Source organism: Thamnophis sirtalis, unplaced genomic scaffold, assembly GCF_051295495.1.
Source record: "Thamnophis sirtalis isolate CommonGarterSnake01/CBP01778 unplaced genomic scaffold, rThaSir2_p1.2 scaffold_1, whole genome shotgun sequence".
NCBI lineage: Eukaryota > Metazoa > Chordata > Lepidosauria > Squamata > Natricidae > Thamnophis > Thamnophis sirtalis.
In genome coordinates, this window is record NW_028261381.1 from 19,974,355 (window position 1) to 20,001,153 (window position 26,799).

The 26,799-nt window shown below is 36.8% G+C and overlaps 1 protein-coding gene across 1 annotated transcript in view; it reads left to right on the forward strand.

Annotated features, from left to right (window-relative positions):
• The window catches only part of TTN (titin), a 310,344-nt gene that overhangs the window by 160,026 nt on the left and 123,519 nt on the right, over positions 1-26,799 (forward strand). Inside the window, exons 165-191 of the mRNA XM_087705592.1 lie at positions 547-630; positions 745-837; positions 1,807-1,893; positions 2,448-2,540; positions 2,684-3,399; positions 4,804-6,148; positions 7,149-7,235; positions 7,475-7,549; positions 8,896-8,970; positions 9,433-9,516; positions 9,744-9,827; positions 10,256-10,339; positions 10,995-11,069; positions 11,327-11,395; positions 11,588-11,671; positions 12,053-12,217; positions 12,758-12,832; positions 13,305-13,373; positions 13,844-13,912; positions 15,060-15,158; positions 15,565-17,538; positions 21,431-21,526; positions 22,894-22,971; positions 25,056-25,151; positions 25,619-25,705; positions 26,087-26,134; positions 26,259-26,339. Coding sequence (XP_087561718.1) covers positions 547-630; positions 745-837; positions 1,807-1,893; positions 2,448-2,540; positions 2,684-3,399; positions 4,804-6,148; positions 7,149-7,235; positions 7,475-7,549; positions 8,896-8,970; positions 9,433-9,516; positions 9,744-9,827; positions 10,256-10,339; positions 10,995-11,069; positions 11,327-11,395; positions 11,588-11,671; positions 12,053-12,217; positions 12,758-12,832; positions 13,305-13,373; positions 13,844-13,912; positions 15,060-15,158; positions 15,565-17,538; positions 21,431-21,526; positions 22,894-22,971; positions 25,056-25,151; positions 25,619-25,705; positions 26,087-26,134; positions 26,259-26,339 — 6,072 coding nt within the window. The remainder of the gene's footprint in view (positions 1-546; positions 631-744; positions 838-1,806; positions 1,894-2,447; positions 2,541-2,683; positions 3,400-4,803; positions 6,149-7,148; positions 7,236-7,474; positions 7,550-8,895; positions 8,971-9,432; positions 9,517-9,743; positions 9,828-10,255; positions 10,340-10,994; positions 11,070-11,326; positions 11,396-11,587; positions 11,672-12,052; positions 12,218-12,757; positions 12,833-13,304; positions 13,374-13,843; positions 13,913-15,059; positions 15,159-15,564; positions 17,539-21,430; positions 21,527-22,893; positions 22,972-25,055; positions 25,152-25,618; positions 25,706-26,086; positions 26,135-26,258; positions 26,340-26,799) is intronic.

Below are 26,799 nucleotides of genomic sequence, written 5' to 3' on the forward strand. Positions count from 1 at the left end.
TTGTAAACCACCCTGAGACACTAGTAGTCAGGCAGCATATATATTTAATAAATTATTATACAATTGTATCACAGCGGCCAGTTGTTTCGCCAGATTTGGCATTGGTTACTAGTCGGGCCCCACCCAGGGGCCTAGGACGTCGTAACGTATTTTCGTAATATGCGTGCAGATCCAAGCAGTGCGGCTTTTTGCATTTGACTGATGGTGATTTTGTCAATTTTTAACTGTTTTAAATGTAATTCCAGTGCTTTTGGAATAGCACCCAGTATGCCAATTACCACTGGAATTATCACTGCTGGTTTGTGCCATAGTCGTTGAATTTCGATTTTTTATTATTATTATTATTATTATTATTATTATTATTATTATTATTATTATCATTGTTATTGATGCAGAATGCAAATAATTAATGAATTATCTTTTGGAGAGTTTTAGTTTGAGCTTTAATTATCATGGATTACATGTCTTCTTATCTGTTGTTTGAATGCTGCCTTTCTAATCTGTTCTTTGTGTGCATCATTTTGAAATTTCTACTAATATCTTTAGTGTATGAACTGGAAGAGGAAGCTCTTCCAGAAGAAAAGATACCAACTGGCATTCCTGTAAAAGACAAAGCTCCTCCAGCTAAAGGTACATCAGTTCTTATACAAATTGCTCAAAAAATCAACCCTTCTCAGTGTCTTCTCAGTCTTTTCTTGCCTACCCGTTTCTCTGTTTGTCTAATATTTTATGTTTCTCAAAAAGAAACTAATATCTTTGATGTGTCTTCAGTGGTCAAGAAAGATGTGCTAGAAAAGAAGAAACCTGTCCCTAAGGAAGAAGTACCACTCATCCAAGGTAACATCTTCAAGCTGAAAATGGAATAACAGTGGATGACTCTTTGTTTTCCTCTATTAATCTCTTTTAGAATCAAATATTTAATGGAAGGTGGATGGATTCATAGCAATAGCAATAGCAATAGCAATAGCAGTTAGACTTATATACCGCTTCATAGGGCTTTCAGCCCTCTCTAAGCGGTTTACAGAGTCAGCATATTGCCCCCAACAACAATCCGGGTCCTCATTTTACCCACCTCGGAAGGATGGAAGGCTGAGCCAACCCTGCGCCGGTGAGATTTGAACAGCCGAACTGCAGAACTGCAGTCAGCTGAAGTAGCCTGCAGTGCTGCATTTAACCACTGCGCCACCTCGGCTCTTTTAAAAGCATTTTTAAAAGTCTGTGCAATTTTATAGAATAACCAAACGAGCTATAATTCAGTACCTCCAATATCTCCATTAGACTGGGTGCTTCCCCCAGTGATAGGCGGCAACATCTGCGGTCAATAATAATAACTCTTTCTTTATATAGATCTCAATTTACTTTGAGAAAACTGAATAAAAATTATAACAGATCCCTCAATGCCATTTTAGGGAGAAAACATCTATCTTCTAAAATGTTAGTCTGAAGTTAAATGCATCTTTTCAATTAAATTGATGAAATTATCATCAGTTCCATAGCCATTCTGGCATGGAATGATGAAAAATGTAGTAGGACAGTCCTAGAAGACAACAATTTGATGAAAATTACCCAGGAAAATAGAATTAGGTTTGCAGATTTACAGAATGGTATATTTATCTATCATTCCAGCCCATCAACATGAAAGAACAGGCTGACCTAAAATCAAAATCACAATTTTTATCATTAATTTTTGCATAAAAAAAACAATATAAGGAAAAATACAGGACCAGTGAAATGTGTATGTTGTTCTAATTGTTTTCTGTTGTTTACATTAACCTCTTATTTAAAAAAATACTAATATCTTTAAAGCACCTGAGATTCAAGAGAAGAAGATTCCTCAAAAAATAATTTCTATTGCACGGACTCCTAAAGTACAGGAACTTCCAGCATCTAAAGGTATATCAAGTCTTCATGAACATAATCATAAATTAAATGAATTTCAAGGCAATTTAATCAAGCTTTCATCATAGCACATTATCATATATTTCTGAATTTTGTGTTTGGTTGACGTAAATTGTTCATATTTTCAGGGTTTTTTATTTTTTTACATTAGAAAAGAAACTCTTGCAGAAATTCATATCTTTAAAAGAATGTGATATAAAAGGTTGATTTTTTTATTACAGTCAAAGTTCAGTACAACTCTGAGATATCAAAAAGACAGTGAGAGAAAAAGAGAGATATATAATTCTTAACTATGGAAGAGAATTCACTTATTGAAAGGCTGAATTTGAATAAGTCTGTTGCAAGCAGACTCTAACTTGTGATCGAGTATTTTTATAGGGGAACAAATTATTTAATCTAAAAACTGGCCGACTCCAGAACTTATGAACAAATCTGAGTCTTAACATAGAATGCAAGACCTCTTTTTGTTCATAGTCCTTTGCTTTCTTTTTTCTCCGAAAATGTTCAAAGTATGAGTTGTATGTCTAAAGAAAGCTAATATTTTTAAGTGGCAGAAACCTATGAGGAAATCCTCCTAGAAGAAAAAGAAGAAAGAGTTCCAGATATCATTTCTGGGAAAGAAGAGATTCTGTCTTTCAAAGGTACATAATCCCTCCAAAGACTACATAGACCAACAACAACACCAAACTATTGAAAATGTCCCATTATTTTATCTGCACAGTTTCATGCTGCCATTTGCATTTTGTGTTTTACAAATTCTTACAAGAATTAATTTTATTTAAAGTGTCCAAGGTATCCAGAAAAAGGATGGCAGAGGAGAAGATGCCTGTTGCAAAAGTTGAAAAACCAGAGACGGTTTCTCTATATAGAAAAGGAGAATCCACTCCTGAAATTATAACAGCACAACCTCAAATATCAGAAGAGAAAAAAATTGTTGCTAAAACTCCCAAACCAGAATCCATTATTAAACCCAAGCCAGCAGAGCCTCAGGTACCAGAACAGAAGACAACCATTTCTAAATCTAGAAAACAAGAACTCACTGAACCGCTAGAAATAGTAGAGAACGTGCCAGAGAAGAAGGCTGCCATCACTAAGCCTAGAAAACCCCAAATTGTAGAACTCGAAGAAGAAATAACTGAACCTCAGCTGCCCCAAAGGAAAATAGCAGTTACTAAATCTAAAAAAGTTGAGCCTTCTACAGAGCAGAAAATGGTGGAGCCTCAGGTGCCTCAACAGAAGAGAACTTCCACAGAACCAGAGCATGCTAGGGTTCCTGAAATACTCAAGGTTGAAGTGGAAGAACTGAAGGAAAGAATTGCTAAACCTCTCAAACCAGACCTTATGGTGACACCTGAAACCACAGAACTTATACCAGGAAAAACAGGAGTCATCACTAAACCTAAAACACCAGAGACTATCGCAGTAGATAAAACTGTGGAATCTAAACAGAAGATTGTAGTTGCCAGACGAAAAATAGCAGAACCTGCAGTGGTGCCAGATGCAATAGAATTCAAAACAAAAGAGGAGGAGGAGGAGGAAAAAGAAAAAGAAATCGTTATTTTTAAAGCCCCCAAACAAGAACATGAGGTGATACCTGAAATCAAAGAACACATACCAGGAAAAATGGTAGTAATTACTAAAGCTAAAAAGACAGAGACTATTCCAGTAGATAAAATTGTGGAATCTAAGCAGAAGATTAAGATTGCCAAAACGAGAAAACTAGAGTCTGCAATGGTGCCAGAAGCAATAGAGTTCAAGAAGGAAGAGGAGGAAGAGGAAGAGGAAGAGGGGGAGGAGGAGAAGGAGAAGGAGAAAGAAAAACAAATTACTATTGCTAAATCCCCCAAACCAGAACTTATGGTGACTCCTGAAACCACAGAACACATAAAGGGGAAAAAGGTAGTAATTACTCAGCCTAAAAAACCAGAGGCTATTGCAATAGATAAAACTGTGGAATCTAAAAAGAAAATTGTGCTTGCCAGACGAAAAAAACCAGAACCTGCAGCAATCGATTTCAAGAAGGAGAAAGAGGAGGAGGAGGAAGAAGAGGAGGAGGAGGAAGAAGAAATTACTATTGCTAAATTCCCCAAACCAGAAACTGTGGCGATAGCTGGAACCACAGAACATATACCAGAAAAAACATTAGTAATTACTAAACTTAAAAAAGCGGATACTATTACAGTAGATAAACAGAAGATTGATATTGCCAAACTGAGAAAACCAGAATCTGCAGTGGTGGCAGATGCAATAGAGTTCAAGACAGAAGAAGAGGAAGAGGAGGAGGAGGAAGGAGAAGAAAAAGGAATTACTATTGCTAAACCCCCCAAACCAGAAGTTACAGAACACATACAAAGAAAAAAGGTAGTAATTACTAAACCTAAAAAACCAGAGACTATTGCAATAGATAAAACTATGGAATCTAAAAAGAAAATTGTGGTTGCCAGACAAAAAAAACCAGAACTTGCAGCAATCGATTTCAAGAAGGAGGAAGAGGAGGAGGAAGAGGAGGAAGAGGAGGAGGAGGAGCAAGAAGAAATTACTATTGCTAAATCCCCCAAACCAGAAACTGTGAAGATACCTGAAATCACAGAACATATACCAGAAAAAACATTAGTAATTACTAAACTTAAAAAAGCAGATACTATTACAATAGATAAACAGAAGACTGATATTGCCAAACTGAGAAAACCAGAATCTGCAGTGGTGGCAGATGCAATAGAATTCAAAAAGGAAGAGGAGAAAGAGGAGGAGGAGGAGGAAGGAGAAGAAGAAGAAAAAGGAATTACTATTGCTAAACCCCCCAAACCAGAAGTTACAGAACACATACAAGGGAAAAAGGTAGTAATTACTAAACCTAAAAAACCAGAGACTATTGCAATGGATAAAACTACGGAATCTAAAAAGAAAATTGTGGTTGCCAGACGAAAAAAACCAGAACCTGCAGCAATCGATTTCAAGAAGGAGGAAAAGGAAGAGGAGGAGGAGGAGGAAGAGGAGGCACAAGAAGAAATTACTATTGCTAAATCTCCTAAACCAGAAACTGTGGTGATAGCTGGAACCACAGAACATATACCAGAAAAAACATTAGTAATTACCAAACTTAAAAAAACAGAGACTATTGCTGTAGATAAAGCTGTGGAATCTAAACAGAACATTATTGTGGCCAGACTCAAAAAATCAGAATCTGCAGTGGTGCCAGAAGCAATAGAGTTCAAGACAGAAGAGGAGGAGGAGGAGGAGGAGGAAGAAGAAGAAGAAGAAATTACTACTGCTAAACTCCACAAACCAGAACCTGTCCTGGAACCTGAAAAAGTTGAAGCTCAAGTGTCTGAAAAGAAGAAAACTATGATTAAACCTAAAAAACCAATTACAACGCCCAAAACATTAAAAGTAGAAGAAGAAAAACTAGTATCTGCCAAAACTGAAGCTATTGCAGTAGTTGAACCGGTAAAGCAGCAAAAAAGAGAAGAAGGGAAGAGAACTCATGCTAAACTCCCCAAAACTGAACCTATGATTACACGTGAAACGGTAGATCACCCAGAGCCAGAAAAGAAGATAGCTGTTGCTAAAGCTAGGCCACCTGAGCCTATTATCATCCCCCAAAAAGTGGAACCCCATGTGCTAAAACAAAAGATAACTGCAGCCAAACCTAGAAAACAAGAATCCTTTGGGCTGATTGAGGCAGTAGAGCTTGAAGCAGTAGAAGAAAAGATAGATATAGCAGAGCCTCAGGAACTAGAACACATGACCCTTGAACCAGTAGAACCTCCAAAACATGAAAAAAAGGAACAGATCATGAAATCCAAGAAAACAATTATGGAGCCTAAAGAAGCAGAGCAAAAAACAGAAGGAATAAAATTAACTATCTCCAAACCCAGAAAACCAGAACCCCTTGAGTCATTAGTGGTTGAGGTGGAAGACGAGGCAACCATTTCCAAACCCCCAAAATCTGAACATTATGTCTTGCTTGAAAAAGAACTTCTGGTACCTGAAGGGAAGAAAAGTATAGTTAAACCTAAGGCAACTGTTAAAGTGTCTAAAACATTAGTAGAGGAAGAAGAAAAGATTGCAATTTCCCAGCCCAGGAAACCAGAAGACTTAGTGGTGCCAGAAATAACACAGTTAGAAGAAGAGGAGGAAGAAGAAGAAATAGAAGAAAAAGAATTGCCTCAAAAATTAGAAGAAAAGGTGATTGTTGCTAAACCTAAAAAAAGAGAACCTGAAACCATAGAACCTTCACCAATAAAAGGTAGATGATATCTTCAAAAGCAAAATACACTCTTAATAAATGTTTGTCTAGCTTTTATGTTTTGTCTAGATATGTCTCCTTGAAAATATGTTTTTTGTATCTGTACAAATTCCTTCATATGTGAAAGTCATGTCAAATCTTAGTGTCAAATTTTGTTGTCTCTTATTGTCTTGTTGATAATTATTGGTGTGGTATCTTTTTCCAGTATGTCATTTACACCGTCTAATATATTTTAAATATCTTATATACAAGATGTAGATGTTATCTTCAAAAGCAAAAAAACACTCTTATCTTTATAAGTGTTTGTCTAGTTTTGTATTGAAGAAATGTGTCTTTGAAAATATGTTTTGTATCTGTACAAATCCCTTGTCTTATAACTTGGAACTGTGAATATGTGAAAGTTATGTCAAATTTAGTGTCAAATGTTGTTGTTTCTTGTTGTCCTGTTGAAAATGATTGTTGTGCATCTTTTTTTCCATTTATGTAATTAACACCATCTAATACATTTTAAATATCTGATATATAGATATATAGAAGAAAACTGCAAAATATTTTTAGGGCTGAGGAGCAGTGGAGATAATCTTACGACATGGATATTGCAGATATTTTGAAGTCTTCTATATTTTCAGTTGAGTTCAGTCATGAACAAAGTCCAAACTCCAAAGTCTCAACTGAAAGCAGATTTGTTTCAGTAAATGGATCACCCATGATTGAAAGAGTTGCAGCTGAAAATTTGTATCTCGATTTCTTAATTACTCAAAAGATTTATCATATTTATCACCTGACCATGCAATATTTCTTCATAATCTTGAAGATGTCCTCAGGGATGGACATGATAATGATAATGGGAAGGAAGGATCTTCGTGTAATTTTACTACCAGTATTCTTGACCTTCTGTCTTTGTGTCATTTTTTGTCTGTTTAAACAAGAAATCTTTTCTTTATACTGTGAGAAAACTATTTGAAATTCTTTAAACTAAATCATACTAATATCTTTAAAGTTCCTGAGATGCCCAAGAAAGTTGTACTGGAAGAGAAAGTAACAGTTGCTGTACCTAAAAAACCAGAGCCACCGTCTCCTGCTAAAGGTACATCTCCTACTTAATGTCATTCTGAGAAAAGTTTGCCGTGTATTCCCCTCAGTCTTGAAAATACAGTTTTTATACTTTTAAACTTCTATAACTTTCTTTTTTTTTAATCTGAAATCTTGAAGTAAGCATTAAAATAATGCTAAGAGCTACCAGTGTCTAAGTCCATTTTGTAATTCCTTTTCACTTACGTTTTAACATACTGAAATGTAACAGAAAACAATACTATTTCTTTCAAGTGCCTGAAGTTCCCAAGAAAGCAGTCCCAGAAGAGAAGGTACCAGCTGCTGTTCCAGAAGCACCTCCAGCCAAAGGTACATTGTATTAAAAACAACCCTTATGGATAGTATCTATTTGTTTTATAAATGTGCATTGCCACTTTAAGCTTTATAGATGATTGTTTCTGAACCCTGTGACTGGCATATAAAAACAGAAAGTTCTGCCTCTTTACCTGTCTTTCAAAACCATTTATATTTGAGATATGACGTGTGTTTGTTCAGGATTTATAGCACTGTTTGAATATAATTTTTCTAAGGATGGGCACAATAATAAATTAAGCTTATATATGACTGAATGTGGCATACAAGTGAAGAGACTAACACAACATTTATCTAAGAAGAAGAATTTACTTTTGAATAGGCATTTATGAGATTATCTTATATAATATTAGAGAGCCTGGAGAAATGTCATGTTATTCACTGCCTGACAATGGAATAAGATGACATTCAACCCCAGTTGATTTACCCTAGGGAGAATCTGATTGATTGTAATTTAAGATTCCTTGTTGAGATTTTTGTCAAGAGCCATAAGGCTGAGATTTCATGGAAATTACTTTAATAAACACATAAACAAACGGATGAATCACAGTTAAGATATTTGTCTCCCCAGTTACTATGAACAAATGGGAGGAAGCATTTAAAGTATATGTTGGATAGTGTGTTTTGGCGTGCTTATATTTATTTTATTTGATATGCCTCCTCTGTTTAAAGAGAGCTTAAACTAAGTGAGCAAAACCTAAAGCCTTCATCATGGCATTCATTGTGTATATCAGAGCTGGTATTCAGCAGGTTCTGACCAGTTTTGGAGAACCGGTAGCGGAACTTTTGAGTAGTTGGGAGAACCAGTAAATACCATCTCTGACTGATCCCGCCCCCATCTATTCTCTGCCTCCTGAGTCCCAGCTGATCAGGATGAAATGGGGATTTTTCAGTAAACTTCCCATGGAGTGGGGCAGGGATGGAGATTTTACAGTATCCTTCCCCTGCCACACCCACCAAGCCTTGCCCACAAGCCACATCACACCCACCAAGCCACACCCATAGAACCAGTAGTAAAAAAATTTGAATTCCACCACTGATGTATGTGTTTACCACCACAGTCATCATTTGATTATATTGTGTGTTATCCTTCCATTTTTATTCCTAAAACGTTCTGTGCAAAGCTCACGTGTGGGTACTTTCCCAGCAAACTGTCAAGATTCGCTCTGTAGGCTTTGGAAACCTTCCAGGTGGTTATAGAGTGCAGTGGGAATCAGCTGCTTCCAGTTCTATCAGTGAAAACTGCTTCTGTTAGTGAAAGTAGGCCATTAACTCTAGCCCTGTGTATATGCCGAGGTTGATGCCTCAAAGTGTAATAACAGCTCATATCTTTCCTTTAATAGTGGTTGAAGTACCAAAGAAACCCATTCCAGAAGAAAAAGCTGTGCCTAAAAAACCAGGGGCACCACCAGCTAAAGGTACATGCAATTTGTAAATTCAGCAAACACACTTAATATGGATCTGAATTAGGAGTGACATGATAGCAGTATTCCAATATCTAAGAGGTTGCCACAAAGAAGAGGGGATCAACCTATTCTCCAAAGCACCTGAAGGCAGGACAAGAAGCAATGGATAGAAACTAATCAAGGAGAGAAGCCATGTAGAACTAAGAATAAGTTCCCCTACAGTTAGAACAATTAATCAGTTAGATATTAATTAATAGATTAATAGAACAATTAATCAGAGGAATGACTTGCCTCCAGAAGTTGGGGATGCTCCAACACTGGAGCTTTTGAAGAAGAGTGTAATTTCATTTTATTAAAATGAGGCATGACTGAATTGGAAACTACTGTTCATATTGAGTGACAGGGTTTTAGCATTATAGTAGCTTTTCTAAACTCTTGGGATGCATAATATTGACATCAACTAATATTTTCAAGTGCCTGAGGTGCCAAAGAAACCTGTTCCAAAAGAAAAGGTTCCAGTTGCTGAGCCAAAGGAACCAGAAGCTCCACCTGCTAAAGGTATGATTGTGGTATTATTAAGATGACAAGTAATACTATATATTTACAACATCTTTCGGGTTAATGTATTCATGTAAATAATATGGAAATGCATTTGTTTAAAAATCAGAAACATGAATAATGTATATGGGGGGGGCGGTGTCATTATTTTAGTTATTTTTGTGATACCTGCATTCTTCAAGTTGTTTCCAACGTACTTGTACTGAAAGTATTTTAATATTTTGAAGTGCCTGAAGTGCCAAAGAAAGTTGTCCCTGAAAAGAAAGTACCAGCTAAGGTGCCTAAGAAACCAGAAGCGCCACCCGCCAAAGGTATGAATTATTAATATTTGTTAATATTTTATACTGCTTTTCTTGAGGGAGAATGGGTAGACCTGCATTGTTACTATGTATGTTTTCAGGAATCCATCACAAGCCATGATGCATCATTTGTGGCTTTGCATCATGGTGCAAATGAGAGAAATTTGAGTAATTTGCTTTATTTTGACATGATACATGCATACAGCCTGTAACCCAGTTCATTTGTCACATTTCTTCCCCTGTCCTATTCAGTAGACACCAACATTTCTGTTTTCTACCATTGATCTGTAAAAGAAAAAGAAAAAAAAGCTTTGTGATTCCCTTCCTGAGTGTCTCCCATGGGTCCATATCTATGAATTTTTCTACTTATTTTTGCATGCTGAACATCTCCTCCGTGTCTTTAAATTTCGAAGCCTTAAATTCCCTTGTTATCTTTAAAGTTCCTGAGATTCCAGAGGAAGTGGTCTCCGAAGAGGAAGTCTATGTTCCTGAGATCAAAAAGCCAGAGCCACCTCCTGCCAAAGGTACCGATCTTCCTGCATTTTTTTTATTTTCTAAAACCCAACATATTATTCCAGATAAAAATGATGCCTTTGCCGCATGAATTACATTACATTAAAACCGTTAATTGGAAAAATAAACTCTGAAGTGGCTTGTAGCCTGGTGAGCACAATAAAGTGACATTTGTGGGCACCACTTCAGTCAAAATTTATAAGGTCGTGCTACTCAGCAGGAAGAGTGCTTTGTTTTGATTCACACAATCTTCTTATAAAGTTTGGGTCCCCCCCCCACCCCCACCCCTTTTACTATTCTCCACTCTCTGTAAGCTGCCTGAAATGTTTGATGCCTGGCAACTTTAGAAGTTGACTGAATAAATAAATAAGCATCCTATGAGTAAATTCCGTGCTCCCTTTAAAAGGCGAGCATAGCATTCATTACGCTTCTTTTTCCATTACCTCCCATGTATGAATAATGTAGACTCTCTGCCCTTATTACAAATATTAACATAAGATGACTACATGTACAGTGTTGGAAATTACAACACATATATGATCAATCATGGATTGATCGCATTTATGCATTGTATTAGTTTTCTTTTTTCTCATGTCCTTTCACATTTAAATAAGTGAGAGACTTCTTTCCAAAACTGGGAATACAATCTGTTTACTATCTTTGAAGTTCCAGAGGTGCCGAAGAAAGTCATCCCAGAGGAAAAAGTAGCTGTGAAAAAGCCTGAACCTCCCGCCCCCAAAGGTATGGATTAGCATATATTACTTGCATCTTCAAGGATTGCATTGATATTTTAATGTCATCCTTTCCCAAGATTCCCTATTATTTGACCATCTCCCCGTTCAAAATGTCCAGTGGCAGTTCAGTTCTTATTCTGCAGATATGTTATCAGGAATTCTGTACCATTTCATATTTTTGTCCAAACTTTTAAAAAGATCTTTTTTCTTGAGGTTGCGTTTCTTTCTTTTACATTAATTAATTCTGTCCCTTGTATTCAAAAGTGCCAGAGGTTCCCAAGAAAGTCCTTCCAGAAAAGAAACCAGTTGAACCAGAAGCTCCACCTGCTAAAGGTAAGTGTTATATTAAAGGAATAATTAACAATAATTTTAATAGGTTATAAAAATAATATGAAAATATATTTGACTAAAAATCAGAACACGAAAAATGGGCAGGTGGCTTTATTTTAGTTATTTTGTTGCCACCTGCATTCTTCAAGTCATTTTTCAAAGTACTTATACTAAAAGTATATTAATCTTTTGAAGTGCCTGAAGTGCCAAAGAAAGTTGTCCCTGAAAAGAAAGTACCAGCTAAGGTGCCTAAGAAACCTGAAGCTCCACCCGCCAAAGGTATGAATTGTTAATAATTGTTAACAATATTTTAATATTTTATATTATTTATTGAGAACGAATGAGCAGGTGGGAATATTATGTGCGTATTTCTAGGAATCTGTTTCTAGCCATGTCATCTTTGTTATGGTGCGAATGAAAGAAATTATGTAATGATGTCATCATGTCCTCCCTTCCCCAATCTATTTGTATTTTTGGGGGGTTTTGTACTGCTAATTTATAAAGAATTAAAAAACGCACTTCTGTGAATTATTTCAATCTCATCCTGGTTCTCTCTCATGAGCCAGTCTTTATACATTTTGTATTTAATTAATTTTTGTATGAATAACATCTCCTACAGATTATTAAAATTCAAAGTAAAAGGCCTTTTTATCTTTAAAGTCCCTAAGGAAGTGGTCCATGAGGAAGAGGTCCATGAGGAAGTGATCCATGAGGAAGTGATCCATGAGGAAGTGGTCCATGAGGAAGTGGTCCATGAGGAAGAGATCTATGAAGAGGAAGTTCTGGTGCCTGAGATCAAAAAGCCAGAACCACCTCCTGCCAAAGGTACATATTGGGATTTGGACCATCATACAGGAAGAGCAGGGCATGAATGTTTGGTCAAGGGACGTATTTAGAAATTTAAATTCCTCTCTGAGCACTCTCCTACAATGGCTTCAGTGGACTAGAAGACTAGCTGATGTACACAGTAGATACCAGAAGGCAAAGGGAGTTGTAAACATTCATGTACTAAAAAAATAATTTGAAGAAATTGTTCCTTGTCACTCTCATTCATTCTCTTCCCTCACCCTCACCCCAAAATGAAGCTCTTTAAACTCCCAATGAACATTAAGGAAAATTATTCATCTGGATACGCTGTTCAGACAAAGCACTGTGCCAAAGCCATTCCTGTTCCAGCATTTTTATTTTCTAGGAATATATGGACAACCCCATAAGACCCTGAAGATTTTTCTCTAATTAAAAATGATGCTAGAGATTCATGGTAGCTTTAGAGCATGACGGCTGCCCTGTTAATTAGGCTTCCATAGGGCTTTTTTCCAGATTTAACTAATTGATTCATTGGAAAATAACATGCTATCTTTAAAGTTCCAGAAGTGCCAAAGAAAATCATCCCAGAAGAAAAAGTTCCTGTGAAAAAGCCAGAACCTCCAGCCCCCAAAGGTATATGTTAGTGATATGAGACACACAAACAAACACACATACACACACACACCAGGGGTGGGTTCTGACTGCTGCTTCTGCCGGTTTGCTCAGGGATGCGCTGCCCGTGCATGCTCAATACTAAAAAAACAAGATGGCAGTGCCTATGTTGCCACCGTGAGAACCGGGTTAGGGGTGTGGCAGGCCGAGTTACTACCTACTTGGCCGAACCGGTCCAAACCGGTAGGAACCCACACCTCTCTCTCTCTCTCTCTCTCTTTCTCTCTCTCTCTCTCTTTCTCTCTCTCTCTCTCTCTCTCTCTCTCTCTCTCTCTCTCTCTCTCCCTCCCTCCCTCCCTCCCTCCCTCCCTCTCTCTCTCTCTCTCTCTCTCTCTCACACACACACACACACACACACACATGTTTAGTAGTGATTTTTGTTTTATTCAAAACAAAACATTCCAAAACTAATTCTAGCTACTATATTTTACAGTGCCAGAAGTTCCCAAGAAAGTGGTTCCCGAAAAGAAACGAGCTGAACCAGAGGCTCCACCTACAAAAGGTATTTGCCACCATTATTCTAAAGCATGCCATTCATTCTTTCTTCTTCCAATGAAGGTCAGCAGTAGTTGTATAATTTGTATAAGGAGTAGCTGTACAAAGAGGAAAATATGTGGACATTATGAAAATTCAGATCAATGTGGGATGGGGGAACCATTTCATTTCTTGTTTATGTGATCATCAGGTCTTCATAGAAATGAGATGTCAGGGGAACCAAATGATAAATTTCATAGCTCTAACTGTATATACTGGAAAGAGAATATGAATGGATGCATAGTAGTGTAAAAGACAAAGTATACAAACAGAGAAAAAGTAGGATTGTATTGCTTATGCTGGAAGAGTTCAAGAGAAACATTATTTATAAGTCTTCAACAGTGCCACTGTTTTGTCTTTGGTGTCCATTGTTTCACTGTTTCAAATCTTTTCTATCTTTGACACTGCAAATTCAAAATCAATAATTATCTTTTAAAGTGCCTGAAGTGCCCAAGAAAATTATCCCAGAAGAAAAAGTACCTAAGAAACCAGAACCTCCTACTAAAGGTATCTGAATCAAATAGAATCAAAGATATGATTCTGCATGGAAAACTCCAAAATTTAAATAACAAGTGATATTTAATTTATTATGTTTTGTTGAGTTATGGTCCTGTTATGTTTTATGTGGAACGTTCCAGCCCAAACACAGCCCTGTTAAGGTTACAATTGTAGTCATATTTCTCTGAGAGTAAGTCTACATGATCTCTTTGAGGTTTATATTTCAGGAAATATACATATAGTTGCTCCCACTGATGTAACTGGAATAGTTAGGCATCGAATGAATCTTTATTTTTTTTAAAAAAATTGAGAAAATCTTTTGCCATTGTATAGAGGAGTATTTCAAAGCCTTAAATATAAGCTTGGCAGCCTTTTACTTGCTTTAATAAAATGCCATATACATAATCCTACCTTGAGGCCTATGGCATAAATAGGTAGTACTTGTACACTGCTGGGAAACATACCCAAACTTTACAAATCAGAAGTTGTACAAAATCATGAAGTATTTCCACAAATGACTATATAGTTTGCAGTTATATGTGAACTTAAACGTTGGGAGTTATAAAAATGTGACTCACAGTTAGGTATGTGAAGCTACATGAAAGCAAAGACTTGGGATTCATAGTGGAAGTAATAGACTGATGGAAATTTTGAGTAATATGTCAGGTATAATATTTTATATCTTCATGTTGCATGCTTCCTTATTGGTTGGCATTTTATATATTGTAATGGAATCAATACTATTTTAAAAATCGAACAACTATTCTTAGACTGCCTGAAATCCTCAGGTAAGCAGACTGAAGAGAACATTCCTACATTCAAAACAAAGACTCTTCTTTGTAAAAACTTTTTATCTTGTCTTATAATCATTAAGAATGTTTTTCATATTCTTTAATAGTTGATTAATTCTTGGCTATATTTTTCATAATATGTTTCTATAATGTGCTCACTGTGCCCTCTTATGTATAAATATCAGTTTTGATCTTTATTCTCAACTGAGAGTCCAAATAAATTAGCATTGCTGTTTTGATAGATCACATTGGAAGTAGAAGCATATAGACGTTATATATTCCTTCAAGTTTTGGCATTGTCATTTCTGGTATGTTTCATTAGTCTTTTCAAATCTACTAAAATTAATTAATTAATATCTTTCAAGTGCCTGAAGTACCCAAAAAGGTGATTGTTGAAGAAAAAGAGCCAACTCCTGTGTTTAAAAAGCCAGTAGTTAAAAAACCAGAAGCTCCACCTGTTCCAGGTACAACTCACAATTAATGATGTTATAAATAATTGTTTATTGATCAGCTGGCTAACTTCTTGTCCTGTTGATGCCTTGTTGCTGTGGTTTCATTTGTAAAGAGTGCTGTTGACACAGCCAATGAGTTATAATGCTTAATTGTGTACATCTTCCTCAGAAGTGTTTTGTGTATACCTTAATATGGGATGCACAATGGCTAATTATGTTATGCTTTTTATTGTGTTTCATTGTTCTTGTACCTCCTCTTATTCTTACTCTTCTTACTCTTGCTCTTACTCTTACATTGTATTGTCATGTGAGTTCAAATATCTTTAATCGTTCTTAAAGAATGCTCACCTCTTTTAAACTTCCAAAATATGTCAAAACATTTTTGCCAATAAAAAAGTAATTCTTGTTTTATCTAAAGAACCAGAGCATTTTGCAGTGATAGAAGAGCCAGAACCTGTGACTGTGACTGAAGAAATAGAAACCTTTGTTCATGAGGAAGAAACTGAAGTCAGTGTTGTTCTTGAAGAACATAAACCTGCTATTGTGCCCAAGAAACCAAAACCTACCGCAGTGCCTAAGAAAGCCGAACCTACTGCTGTGCCTGTGCCTAAAAAACCAAAGGCTGTGCCTAAGAAACCTGAACTTCCACCAGCTAAAGAAGTTTATGAAGAAGAACGAGAAATCCGTACTTTCACTGGATACAGAGAAGAGAAAATTGTGATTGTTCACCAAGATGTAGAAGCCATCGGTGCATTAGAAGAACCTGAGCACGCGGCTGTGTTTGAAGTAACAGAGCCTGAACAATACATTTTGGAAGAACGGGAGGCCGCTGTTTCTCCTGCAGAACCTGAACCTGTTGCCGAACCTGAAGAACCAGCCATTGTACCAGTTGCTGTGCCCAAGAAACCTGAACCAGCTGTGCCTAAAAAACCAGTTGTGGCAGTGCCCAAAAAGCCCAAAGTTACTCCCATACCTAAAAAACCTGAACCTGTAGAAGTGCCTAAGAAACCAATAATCAAGATTAAAAAGCCAGAGCGTCCACCAGAAATTGTAGAACGTAAAGAAGAAAAAGAAATACAAACGTTCGTTGCACGTAGAGAAGAGAAACACATAGCTGTGTACAAAGATGAAGCTGAAGTCATCACTGCATTTGAAGAACCTGAGCGGGCTTCAGCTTTTGAAGTTACAGAGCCTGAAGTATACATTCTTGAAGAACCAGAGGATATTGTTGCATATGAAGAACCTGAACCTGCTTTTGTTCCCGAAGAACCCGAGGTCACTGCTGTTCCTGAAGAACCTGAGGTGGCTCCTGTTCTTGAAGAACCTGAGGTGGCTCCTGTTCCTGAAGAACCTCCTGAAGTACCTAAAAAACCTATTGGGGTTCCTAAAAAACCCAAAGTTGTTCCTCCTCCTGAAGAACCTGCTCCAGCCATTACACCAAAAAAGCCCAAGGTAGTGGCTGTGCCTAAAAAACCAGAACCAGCTGTGCCCAAAAAACCAGAACCAGCTGTGCCCAAAAAACCAGAACCTGCTTTTAAGAAGACCGTGCTTACTCCTATACCTAAAAAAGCAGAACCACCTAAGAAAAAAGAACCTGAGTTTAAGAAACCAGAACCTCCACCAGAGACTGTGGAGCATGAAGAAGAACGAGAGGTACAGACCTTCATTGGATACAGAGAAAGGAAACGTATCCCTGTTCACCAAGACATAGAAGCCATCACGGCATTCGACGAACCTGAAACTGTTGAAGCTTTTGAAGTGCCAGAACCTGAAATTCATATCATTGAAATGCCAGAAGAGATTTCCCCTGAGGAGCCCGAGCCTGTTGTCGCCGAAGAACCTGAGGTTGCTCCTGTTCCTGAAGAACCTTCTGAGGTTCCTAAAAAACCTACTGAGGTTCCTAAAAAACCCAAAGTTGTTCCTCCTCCTGAAGAACCAGCCATTACACCGAAAAAGCCCAAGGTAGTGGCTGTGCCTAAAAAACCAGAACCAGCTGTGCCCAAAAAACCAGAACCAGCTGTGCCCAAAAAACCAGAACCTGCATTTAAGAAGGCCAAGCTTACTCCTGTGCCTAAGAAAGTAGAACCTTCTAAGAAGCCAGAACCTGAATTTAAAAAGCCACAACTTCCACCAGAAACACCGGAACTTGAAGAAGAACGAGAAGTGAAAACATTCATTGGATATAAAGAACGGAAATATGTGCCTGTTCACCAAGACATAGAAGCCGTCACTGCTTTTGAAGAACCTGAAACTGTTGAAGCTTTTGAAGTGCCAGAACCTGAAATTCATATCATTGAAATGCCAGAAGAGATTTCCCCTGAGGAGCCCGAACCTGTCGCCCCTGAAGAACCTGAGATCACTATAGAACCTAAAAAACCTGAACCGGTTAAAGGTACATGGTGTAATGTTTTGTACAGCAAAATGTCTCTTCTGTAAATCAAAAATTCACAATTATAGAAACATTCTTTTCAGAAAATCAAAAACTATTTAGATCACATTACTGTAGTTTGTATGCAAATATATGTTTTGCCTGTCTGTCTAAATGGGGTTGAATGGAAGAAAAACAATATGGCATTTTGGTCCTTTAAAGGAATTGGCATATATTTGCAAAAATAGAAAGTATGTTAAGGTATTAGTAAATCAATTGCATTAAGTCTGGGTGTATTATTAGTACCATGCAAAGAATTTTCAAAAGTGAATCTTTTGAACTTATAACTTCCTATAGCGAAGTTGAAGTGTATTAAGAAGACTGCTTTAATTAAAACTTGTATCAGGTTTATTTTGAACTTACGGAATAGCAGCCATTTTTTCACTTGTTTTGAATTTGAAATGATTATTTTGAATTCAAAATATATGCATAGAATGGTTGTAAGTAGAGAAGCAGATTCATTAGCACTCATGCAGTTGAATACTTAGTATATGTAATTCCATGTATAGCTATTCCAAAGTAATTTCAATCAAACCTATCCTCAGATAAAAAGTGCATAGGATATATAGTCTTAATGTCTGTTGTGCCTGTGGATTTATATTCCTCTTTTATTAACACATTTACTAATATCTTTAAAGTACCTGAATTACTCACAAAACCATTCCAGAAAAGAAAGTACAAGCTAAAAAAACTCAAGCCACCCCCAGCTATAGGTTCATGTCACTAATGATAAATGTAACTAAACAAAATAATTCTTTTGTTTGTAACATCTCTTCAAATGTTCTCTTCTGTAGTGTCTCTTCTGAAATCCGTGGAATCCATCTTATATATTTGTGTATGTGTGTAATGTTCATATATGTCGGCATCATCAGTCTTGTGTTTCAGAAGTCTTCATCTGTTCTGTTTTTCGTATTTGGTCCTATGCTTATTTTCAAATTAAAAAGGAATCTCATATCTTGATAGTACCTTGAGAGTCTGCCAAAGAAAAAAGAAAAACTCAGATTTTCTTCTTCATCTATTGAAAAGCTACATTTACTATGTTATAACTGTATTTTCTTTGTGTTAGTTTATTGTTGAGTTTGTAATTTGTATTAATATCCATTAGTTGCACAATGAGCCTAAATCAGAGTGAGAGAAAAGATTATGATGGAATCCATTTTCATGTGAGCAACAGTCTGCTTGGGAAGTAGAGCTTTCAATTTCTCTCCTCCATTCAAAACTCTCTGCATGCTCTCAAAAATAACCCAGATAGATAGATAGATAGATAGATAGATAGATAGATAGATAGATAGATAGATAGATAGATAGATAGATAGATGATAGATAGATAGATAGATGATAGATAGATAGATAGATAGATAGATAGATAGATAGATAGATAGATAGATAACATTTATAAACCACCGTAATCTAACTAAGGACTCTCAGTGGTTTAAAAATAGTTATAGTTTAAGTACCTCAATTTAATTAAGCACCTCAATATAATTATCCACACAAGTAAAACACATTAAAATCTCTTGAAGTGCCTAAGAAATCAGTGCCAGAAGGAAAAGTACCTGTTGCTGTACCTAGAGCCAGAACATCCATCAGCCAAAGATACATATCCTCATAAATGCCATGTGCCTATACATATATGTACATTGTATGTATAGGTAGACAGTGTGTTTGGTTTGCACAAACGCAAAAGGATATTTCAAAGTATATGGGGAGAAAGGAGGGGTTCAGGATCGAACTCCTAGCTGTGAGCAAAGTCAGCCTGCAATACTGCATTCTAACCACAGCGCTACCAGGGCTCTTATACACACAGGCTCAAAGCAGGCTCCTGTGTGGTCCAAGAACATTTTTGCCTTCAAACCCAAAGCATATCCCTGTGTGTCTTTGTCTTAACTTTTATGTTGTGTTGACTGTTCTACGTTGAGTCCTAAAGCTTTAAGTACCCTGCATAATATTCACCAAAGCAAAACATACTAAAATCTTTAGAAGTGCCCCATGTGCCTAAGAAGAAAAAGTGCCCATTGCTGTGCCCAAAGAACCAGAACATCCAACTGAGGAAGGTAGATGTCTTCACTGATGACTTTGTTTCCACACTTTTGTTTTTGCCTGGCTTGTCCTGATGTTTTATGCTGTCGTATATAGATGTCTTCGGCTTTGAAATGGAGATGAGCACCGCCCCCTAGAGTCAGGAATGACTAGCACATATGTGCGAGGGGAAGCTTTACCTTTATCTTTATATAGATGTCTACACGTATCATATGTATGTTTGTATGTGGTGCAGGTGGTGTACTTGTGCTTTCTTTATAAAACAGTCCTAGCCAAAGAGAGACAGAGAAGTTGCAAAGCACTTCCGATTTGAGGTCAAAAAGATGTATCAGAGCACAAAGGGCCATTTATGGAAACCTGTCTGCCACTCCTTAAAACAACTGCCTCTTTCCCCAGGATGGTGAGGCTATCTCAAGAGAAGCCATGTTGGTTTAAAGAGTTGCAGATAAGTGTGACCTACATGCTCCCAAAACCCTGTCCTACCACTATAGGATGAATGTTTATATTGCTTGCAACCATTAAACACCATGTTCCAAAACTTATTTTACAATGCAGAAAAAGCTAAGCATTTTAATTCCAATTAAATTGTATACACAACTTAACCAACTATTTCCAAATGCAGAGAGGCAAGTTATATAGGTCTGGAGTCCAAGTGGATTTCCTGTCAACACACTACCATAGGTAAAGTTTCCTTCAAGCTGAGCTGAGCCCCAGCTGCTAATTTTATACATCCATAAAGTTTTGTTTTTTTTAAACATGGCCTGGTTTATCATTATCTTCTTTCAGGATATTCTGTTCTCTATCCAATCTGGCCTAGGAATTCTTGGTAGTCTGTTACCCAACTACTAAGGAGGTTCCAACCATGTTTAGTTTTTCAAGATTAGCCAAGGTCACCTAGGTTCTGCCACCAGTTTACATATATGGAAATCTTCAGTGAACAGCAATAATATTTATGCTTGTATACCACCCCATAGTGCTTTACAGCGTTCTCTGGGAAGTTTACAATGTCAGCATATTGCCCCCAACAATCTGGGTCCTCATTTTACCAACCTCAGTAGGACAGAAGGCTGAATGAACCTTGAGCCCCATCAGGATCAAACTCCAAGTTGCGGGCAGAGCCTGCCTGCAATACGGCACTTTAACTACTGCGCCACCAGGGCTCCTTATCAATGTATCCTGTGGTGTCTCTCTGTGAATGAATGTGTTGAAGTCCAAGGAATGTTGTGTTTCAGTTCTTTTTGCCATTCAGTCTTTGAAATGAAGATCTTACGTTAGTTATCGGTATTCTTTAAAGAGGCGGAAGTTATTGAGGAATTTGAAGCTGAAGAACCTGTTCCTATTCCAGAAAAAGAAGATGTAATTCCAACGGAAGGTATATAACTCGCAGAATGAGTAATACCTCTTTCATCTGCATGCTCATCTTCATCTCATAGGAATTATATATGTTCATTTGGTGATATACAAATGTTATTTTTATGTCTGTGCGTATATACTCTTGTTTGTATCTGTCTTATCATCTTAACTTCTGTGGCACATTATTTTTTTTGGCTATGAAAGCAATTACTCATAGGATTTAGAGAGATAATCTTCAAATTCTGCTACTACTGTTTTGGAATTGATGCTATGGTGTACATCATATCAGGTATTTTAATCTGAATTAAGGCATAGCATAGCGTAGCATAGCATATGCAGTTGCTATGTTGAAATTTTACTAATGGTATTAGTAGGTGGGTTTTCCGTGATACATTAGAAGTTTTCACCTGAAGTGAACAGCATAATTATGCCTGCTCTAAAATCTACTACGTATCATTTAAAGAACCAGAGCCAGAAAAGAAGATACCCCTAAAACCCAAACCCCGTGTTCCTATCCCACCAAAAGAGGAAGTTAAGGAGGAAAAGGTTCAGCTTAAAGGTATAAGCACAATATCAATCCGTTTTTAATCTTATAAAGACTCAACTATTATAACTAATGCATATTGGCTGCCATACTATAACCAATTTATTTATGAATAAACCTTATTACGCTCACTAATTTCTCTGTAAACAACTATAGAATCATACCATTAATACATTAATGCATTTTTAATTGAACGTTTTCTACGTATTTTTTATTCTAACACTGCTATTTTAGTAATGATTGGTTTACTAAAATGACCTAATATTAACTTGTTCGCTGAATTTATGCATTCAAGTCCATTAATTATTTAACTGTTGCTCCAGGATTTACATTTTTCCACTTGTAGGACTTTTTTTTAGTAATATAGCAAATTAGAAAGCTACATGCACCTATTTTTAACAATCTATTATTGAAATTAAAAATTTGGAAGTATTACAATATCCAAATCCAGCTGAATAGGTCTTATAGCCATACATGCTAGTGATAATACTTATTTAGAAGCATATATGTCTAGAGGCCAAAGCGGAAATTATGATTTTAAAAAACCAAATATAATTATTTCCTGTATATGAAAGTGAACAAAAGAATAACAAAAGAAACAATATATCTTCATCTTGCATTTTACTTAATATTCTGACTGAAAACAAGAATCTGAGTTTTCTTTCTCAAGAATTTTCTTTCCTTTACTTATATTTTCACTAAGGAGATTCTTAAGGCAAACTAAATTATATACTGTAGCTTGGAAAATAAAGAGAATGCTCGATATACAAAAGCTATTGAGATTTCAGCAGAAACGGTTGTCTTCACCAATAGACATAGACAGGAAATAATAAATTGCATGATATAAGCATTTATAAGCATTTCAGGCTATATATACCTCAGAAAGGTTCTTCCCCTTCCCATGCAGTACTGTGAGATAATGCGTGCTTTTTCTTTCTTGATATTCTTCTACTTTGCTGTCAAGTTTTTCTTTCCATGCGTGTCTTTATGTGGTATCTTCATTTCACTTAGATTTCATCTCCGCATGCTTTCATTTCTGACGGGATCTTCTGTCACTTATAACACTAATGCTTGCACACACACAAAAAAAAACCCTTCATAAAAATACAAAAATTATCTTCTGTTACAAATATTGTTGATCTTTTAATAATAAGTCTCTGAGAAACGTATTTAGAAACAGAAGATTTACCTAAAATTGGTAGCTTTCCTATCTTTGGCTGAAATGAAACTGAAAGTCACTATTTTCCTAAAAGTTTTCTCAGAAGCAACATACACATTAATCTCCCGAACTTTAGTATTTATTTCTTATAATACATCAATTACTGATATAAGGTATAGACAATTATCACTATCGCTTATTCTGAATTTGATATCATTTCAAGCACCTGGATTGAAACCACGGAAACCGGTTCGTGAGCCCCCTCCTCCTACACCTAAGGAAGAAGTGGTTCTGAAAAGAGGTATAGTTATTGGTCTCTATTATTTAAAAAAATAGGTACATATTTTGAGGGGCTCTTAGAGACTTGTGTCAAGCAGATAACTCACCTGCTGGTTCAAATGAAACCTTCTCATGTTTCTTACTGTCTAGATTGCAGTAGCACTTAGACTTATATCCTGCCCCATTGTGCTTTACACCACTCTCTAGGTCAGTGGTTCCCAAACTTGGCAACTTTAAGACTTGTGGACTTCAACTCCCAGAATTCTCCAGCCAGCTCTCAGCTCTGCTGGCTGGAGAATTCTGGGAGTTGAAGTCCACAAGTCTTAAAGTTGCCAAGTTTGGGAACCACAGCTCTAGGTGGTTTACAATGTCAGTATATTGCCCCCAACAAACTGGGTCCTCATTTTACCTACTTCAAAAGGACGGAAGGCTGAGTCAACCTTGAGCCCCACCCCCCCAATCAAACTCCAGGCTGTGGGCAGAGTTTGCCTGCAATCATGTGTTTTAACCACTGGGCCACTAGGATTCTATCTGCTAAACATCTGGTAGAGATTCCATATTTTTAGAACTTTTGATCTCCATAGTATTTACAGCATAAAATGACCTACTATCATTCTTGTTCCTAGAAGAATTTTTAAGTTTTTAATTAAAAAATGCATTTGATTTCACCCTTCCTCCAAAGAAATTCCTTCATGTGAATCAGCGATAAAAGGGTGTATCGTGCCATTTCATTTGACCAGTTTATCAACTTGGTCATCACTGTCCAACTGCCAATTGGGTACCTTGCAATAAAGAATTCAGTATGTGGTTTCACTATTGTACCCTTTATATTTCTTCCATTTGTCTATATACCGTATTTTTCGGAGAATAAGACGCACCTTTTTTCTTCAAAAAGAGGCTGAAAATCTGGATGCATCTTATACATCGAATGTATAAGATGCATCCAAATACAGCAATTTTGCCCCCTGAAGCCCCGCCCCCTTCACTAAAATGGCCGTGCATACCCTTATGGAGGCTTTCAGAGAGTTCCTGGGTACTGGGAAAGGCAGAAATGAGCCAAAAAACGTACTGTTCCCCCCCCCCCCAGCCGCAGGCGCACTCTATAAGCCTCCATAAGGCTATGCATGCAATTTTTTGACAAAAAACAGGCCCATTTTTGCAAAAAATGGACTGGTTTTTTTTTGCTCGCCCCTCCCCTCCCCTGGAGCACTCTGCAAGCCCTCCTCAAGGCTATTCATGCCTTTAAAAAAAACATGCCCATTTTAGTGAAAAACAGGCCGTTTTTGGGAGGTTTGCGGAGTGCAAAAACTTTTTTCCCCTTTTGGAAAGTTCTTTAACTGATTGATGAGAATTAGATTGATCAAGTGCTGTGCCAGCAGAAACAAAATCTTAGGTGCTGCAGATTGTCAGTTATTTCCTTCTCCACTCACTCACTCCCTCCCTTTAGCTACCTACCTATTCTCTCTCCTGAACTACCTTCTGTATTTCTCTCTCTTTCTCTCTCCCTCTACCTACATACCTACCTACCTATTCTCTCTCTCTCCCTCCCTCCCTACTGTATTTCTCTCTTTCTCGCTCTCTGTCCCTCTACCTACCAACCTACTTACTCTTTCTCTTTCCCTACCTATCTACTGTATTTCTCTCTCTCTATTTCTCTCTATCCCTCTACCTACCAACCTACTTACTCTCTCTCTCTCCCTACCTATCTACTGTATTTCTCTTTCTATCTATCTCTTTCTATTTCTCTCTATTCCTCTACCTACCTACACACTCTATTTCCCCCCTACCTTCCTACTGTATTTCTCTGTCTCTCTATCTCTCTCTATTTCTCTCTCTATCTATCTATCCCTTTATCTACCTACTTACCTAACTACTCTCTCTCTCCCTACCTACTGTATTTCTCTCTCTTTCTCTCCCTCTTTATCCCTCTATCTACCTACCTTTTTTTTATTTGCCTCTTCAAAATCTTGGTGCATCTTATACTCCAGTGCATCTTATACTCTGAAAAATACAGGTATTTTAAATAGAGGGGGGAGTTTATTACAAGAAAAAATGTTTTGCAATTCACCCAAATGTTTTTGAAAAAAAATGCTTTCTTTTTTAAAGTCACAAAAGCTGTTAAGAAGCCTGAGGAGGAAGAACCTAAACCAGAGAAACCTAAAGTTGAACCGAAGCCTGTTGAAAAAATTAAGAAGCCTGAAGGTACAAATAAAAAGAAGATAGCTATGAAATTATCCATTAACAAACTCAGTTTAAGACTCCAGTTTCATGAATATTTTCAGCACATAAACCACAATATAGCAACCCCATTTTCAATTATTAATGTCTAAACAGTATAAAAACTAAAAAGATCCTGAATTCAAACATTTCCCAAAGGTTTGAGACATAATATGTAATGTAACAGGTTTCTCTTCTTATCCTTCTATACATTTATTCCTTCCGAGTCTTGAAAGAAATCCAATAGAAAGGCCATGACTGATTTATATTCTGTGAACTCTTATTCTGTCTTGTCTTTTTTTTATCTTTTTGTCATCTTTGACATACTTAGTAACGTTGGCAAACTTCTTCATTAAAAATAATACCATCTACTTCTATGTTTTTCATGACAAATAATATATTGGGAGCCCAAATGTTTACATTCAGCTTCCAAATAAAACTTTTTTTTAAAGTGCCAGCAATTGAAAAGAAGAAAATTGAAATTCCACCAATCAAGAAAAAAGAAGAAATAGAAAAACCAGTGATTGAACCACCCAAAGGTATACATAAATGGCATTGCTCTTTTCTTTGCTGCTATAAACATAATTACAAGCTGATCTTGGTATGCAAGTTGAAGTAACGTTTCATTTAAAGCAATCATAAAAGCTACAATCTTTATGCTGCTCTAACTACTATTTCATTCTTCCATATCCAATTATTTCTTCTTCTTTTCTTCCTCTTCTCCTCCTTTATGGTGCTTTTATTTGACTCTGCATGGCTCAAACCAGTTATGTTTGCAGGGGTGAAGATTATGACAGTGAAATGGAAGTGATTGTCTTCTGCTTTTGTGTCTGTCTATTTGACCTTTGCATTCTAGCAGGTTTTCAGTATTCTATCTGCATGATGGTTCATTAATCAATTTGTTGTTTTTGTGTTTAAAGTTCCAGAACCTAAACCAGCAACAATTCCTGAACCAAAGCCTGCTGTAGGTAAGTCATTTTAAACAACCTGTTAGTCAATTTACAATAGTAATCAAAGTGTTACTGTAATGTATGCACATAAAGTGAGAATTGAAATTTTCATTTTCAAAATGCCATTTAATTCTGTCCACAGCTCTGAAATCTCCTAAGCCAGCTGTAGAACCAGCACCTGAAGTTGCTCCTGTGACAGCTCCAGTAGTTGGAAAGAAAGCTGGTATGAATTCTGGCTCTCTATTAACTTCATTCATTTGCATTACTCTTCTGCAGAATGATCTGTATGGCTGCCCATTTCTGGGTGGCTCAGAACAGCAATAATAACCCAATAGCTATAAATTATATGTGGAAGAATTAGGACAAATTGTACTTGTGAATAGTGAGCTGCTAGGCTATATTCTCCTCTAGAAGGATGAGGGTAAACACCATTATACAGGCAAGTTTAGGAAATATGGGTAGCTCCTGTTGCAACTTTTTTCCTCAAGAACTTTCTTGTAGGCATATTTTGTGAATTGAAGATATTATGGCAGGACAAAAAGGACTGATATGCTTTTTTACATGTATGCAGTGCAACAATGTTGAACAGAAATATCCAGGGGGGCAGGTATATAGCAGGTGTCCCCAACCTGTGGGCCATAGCCCAATACAGGGCATGAGCGATTTGCAACCAGGCCGCAGAA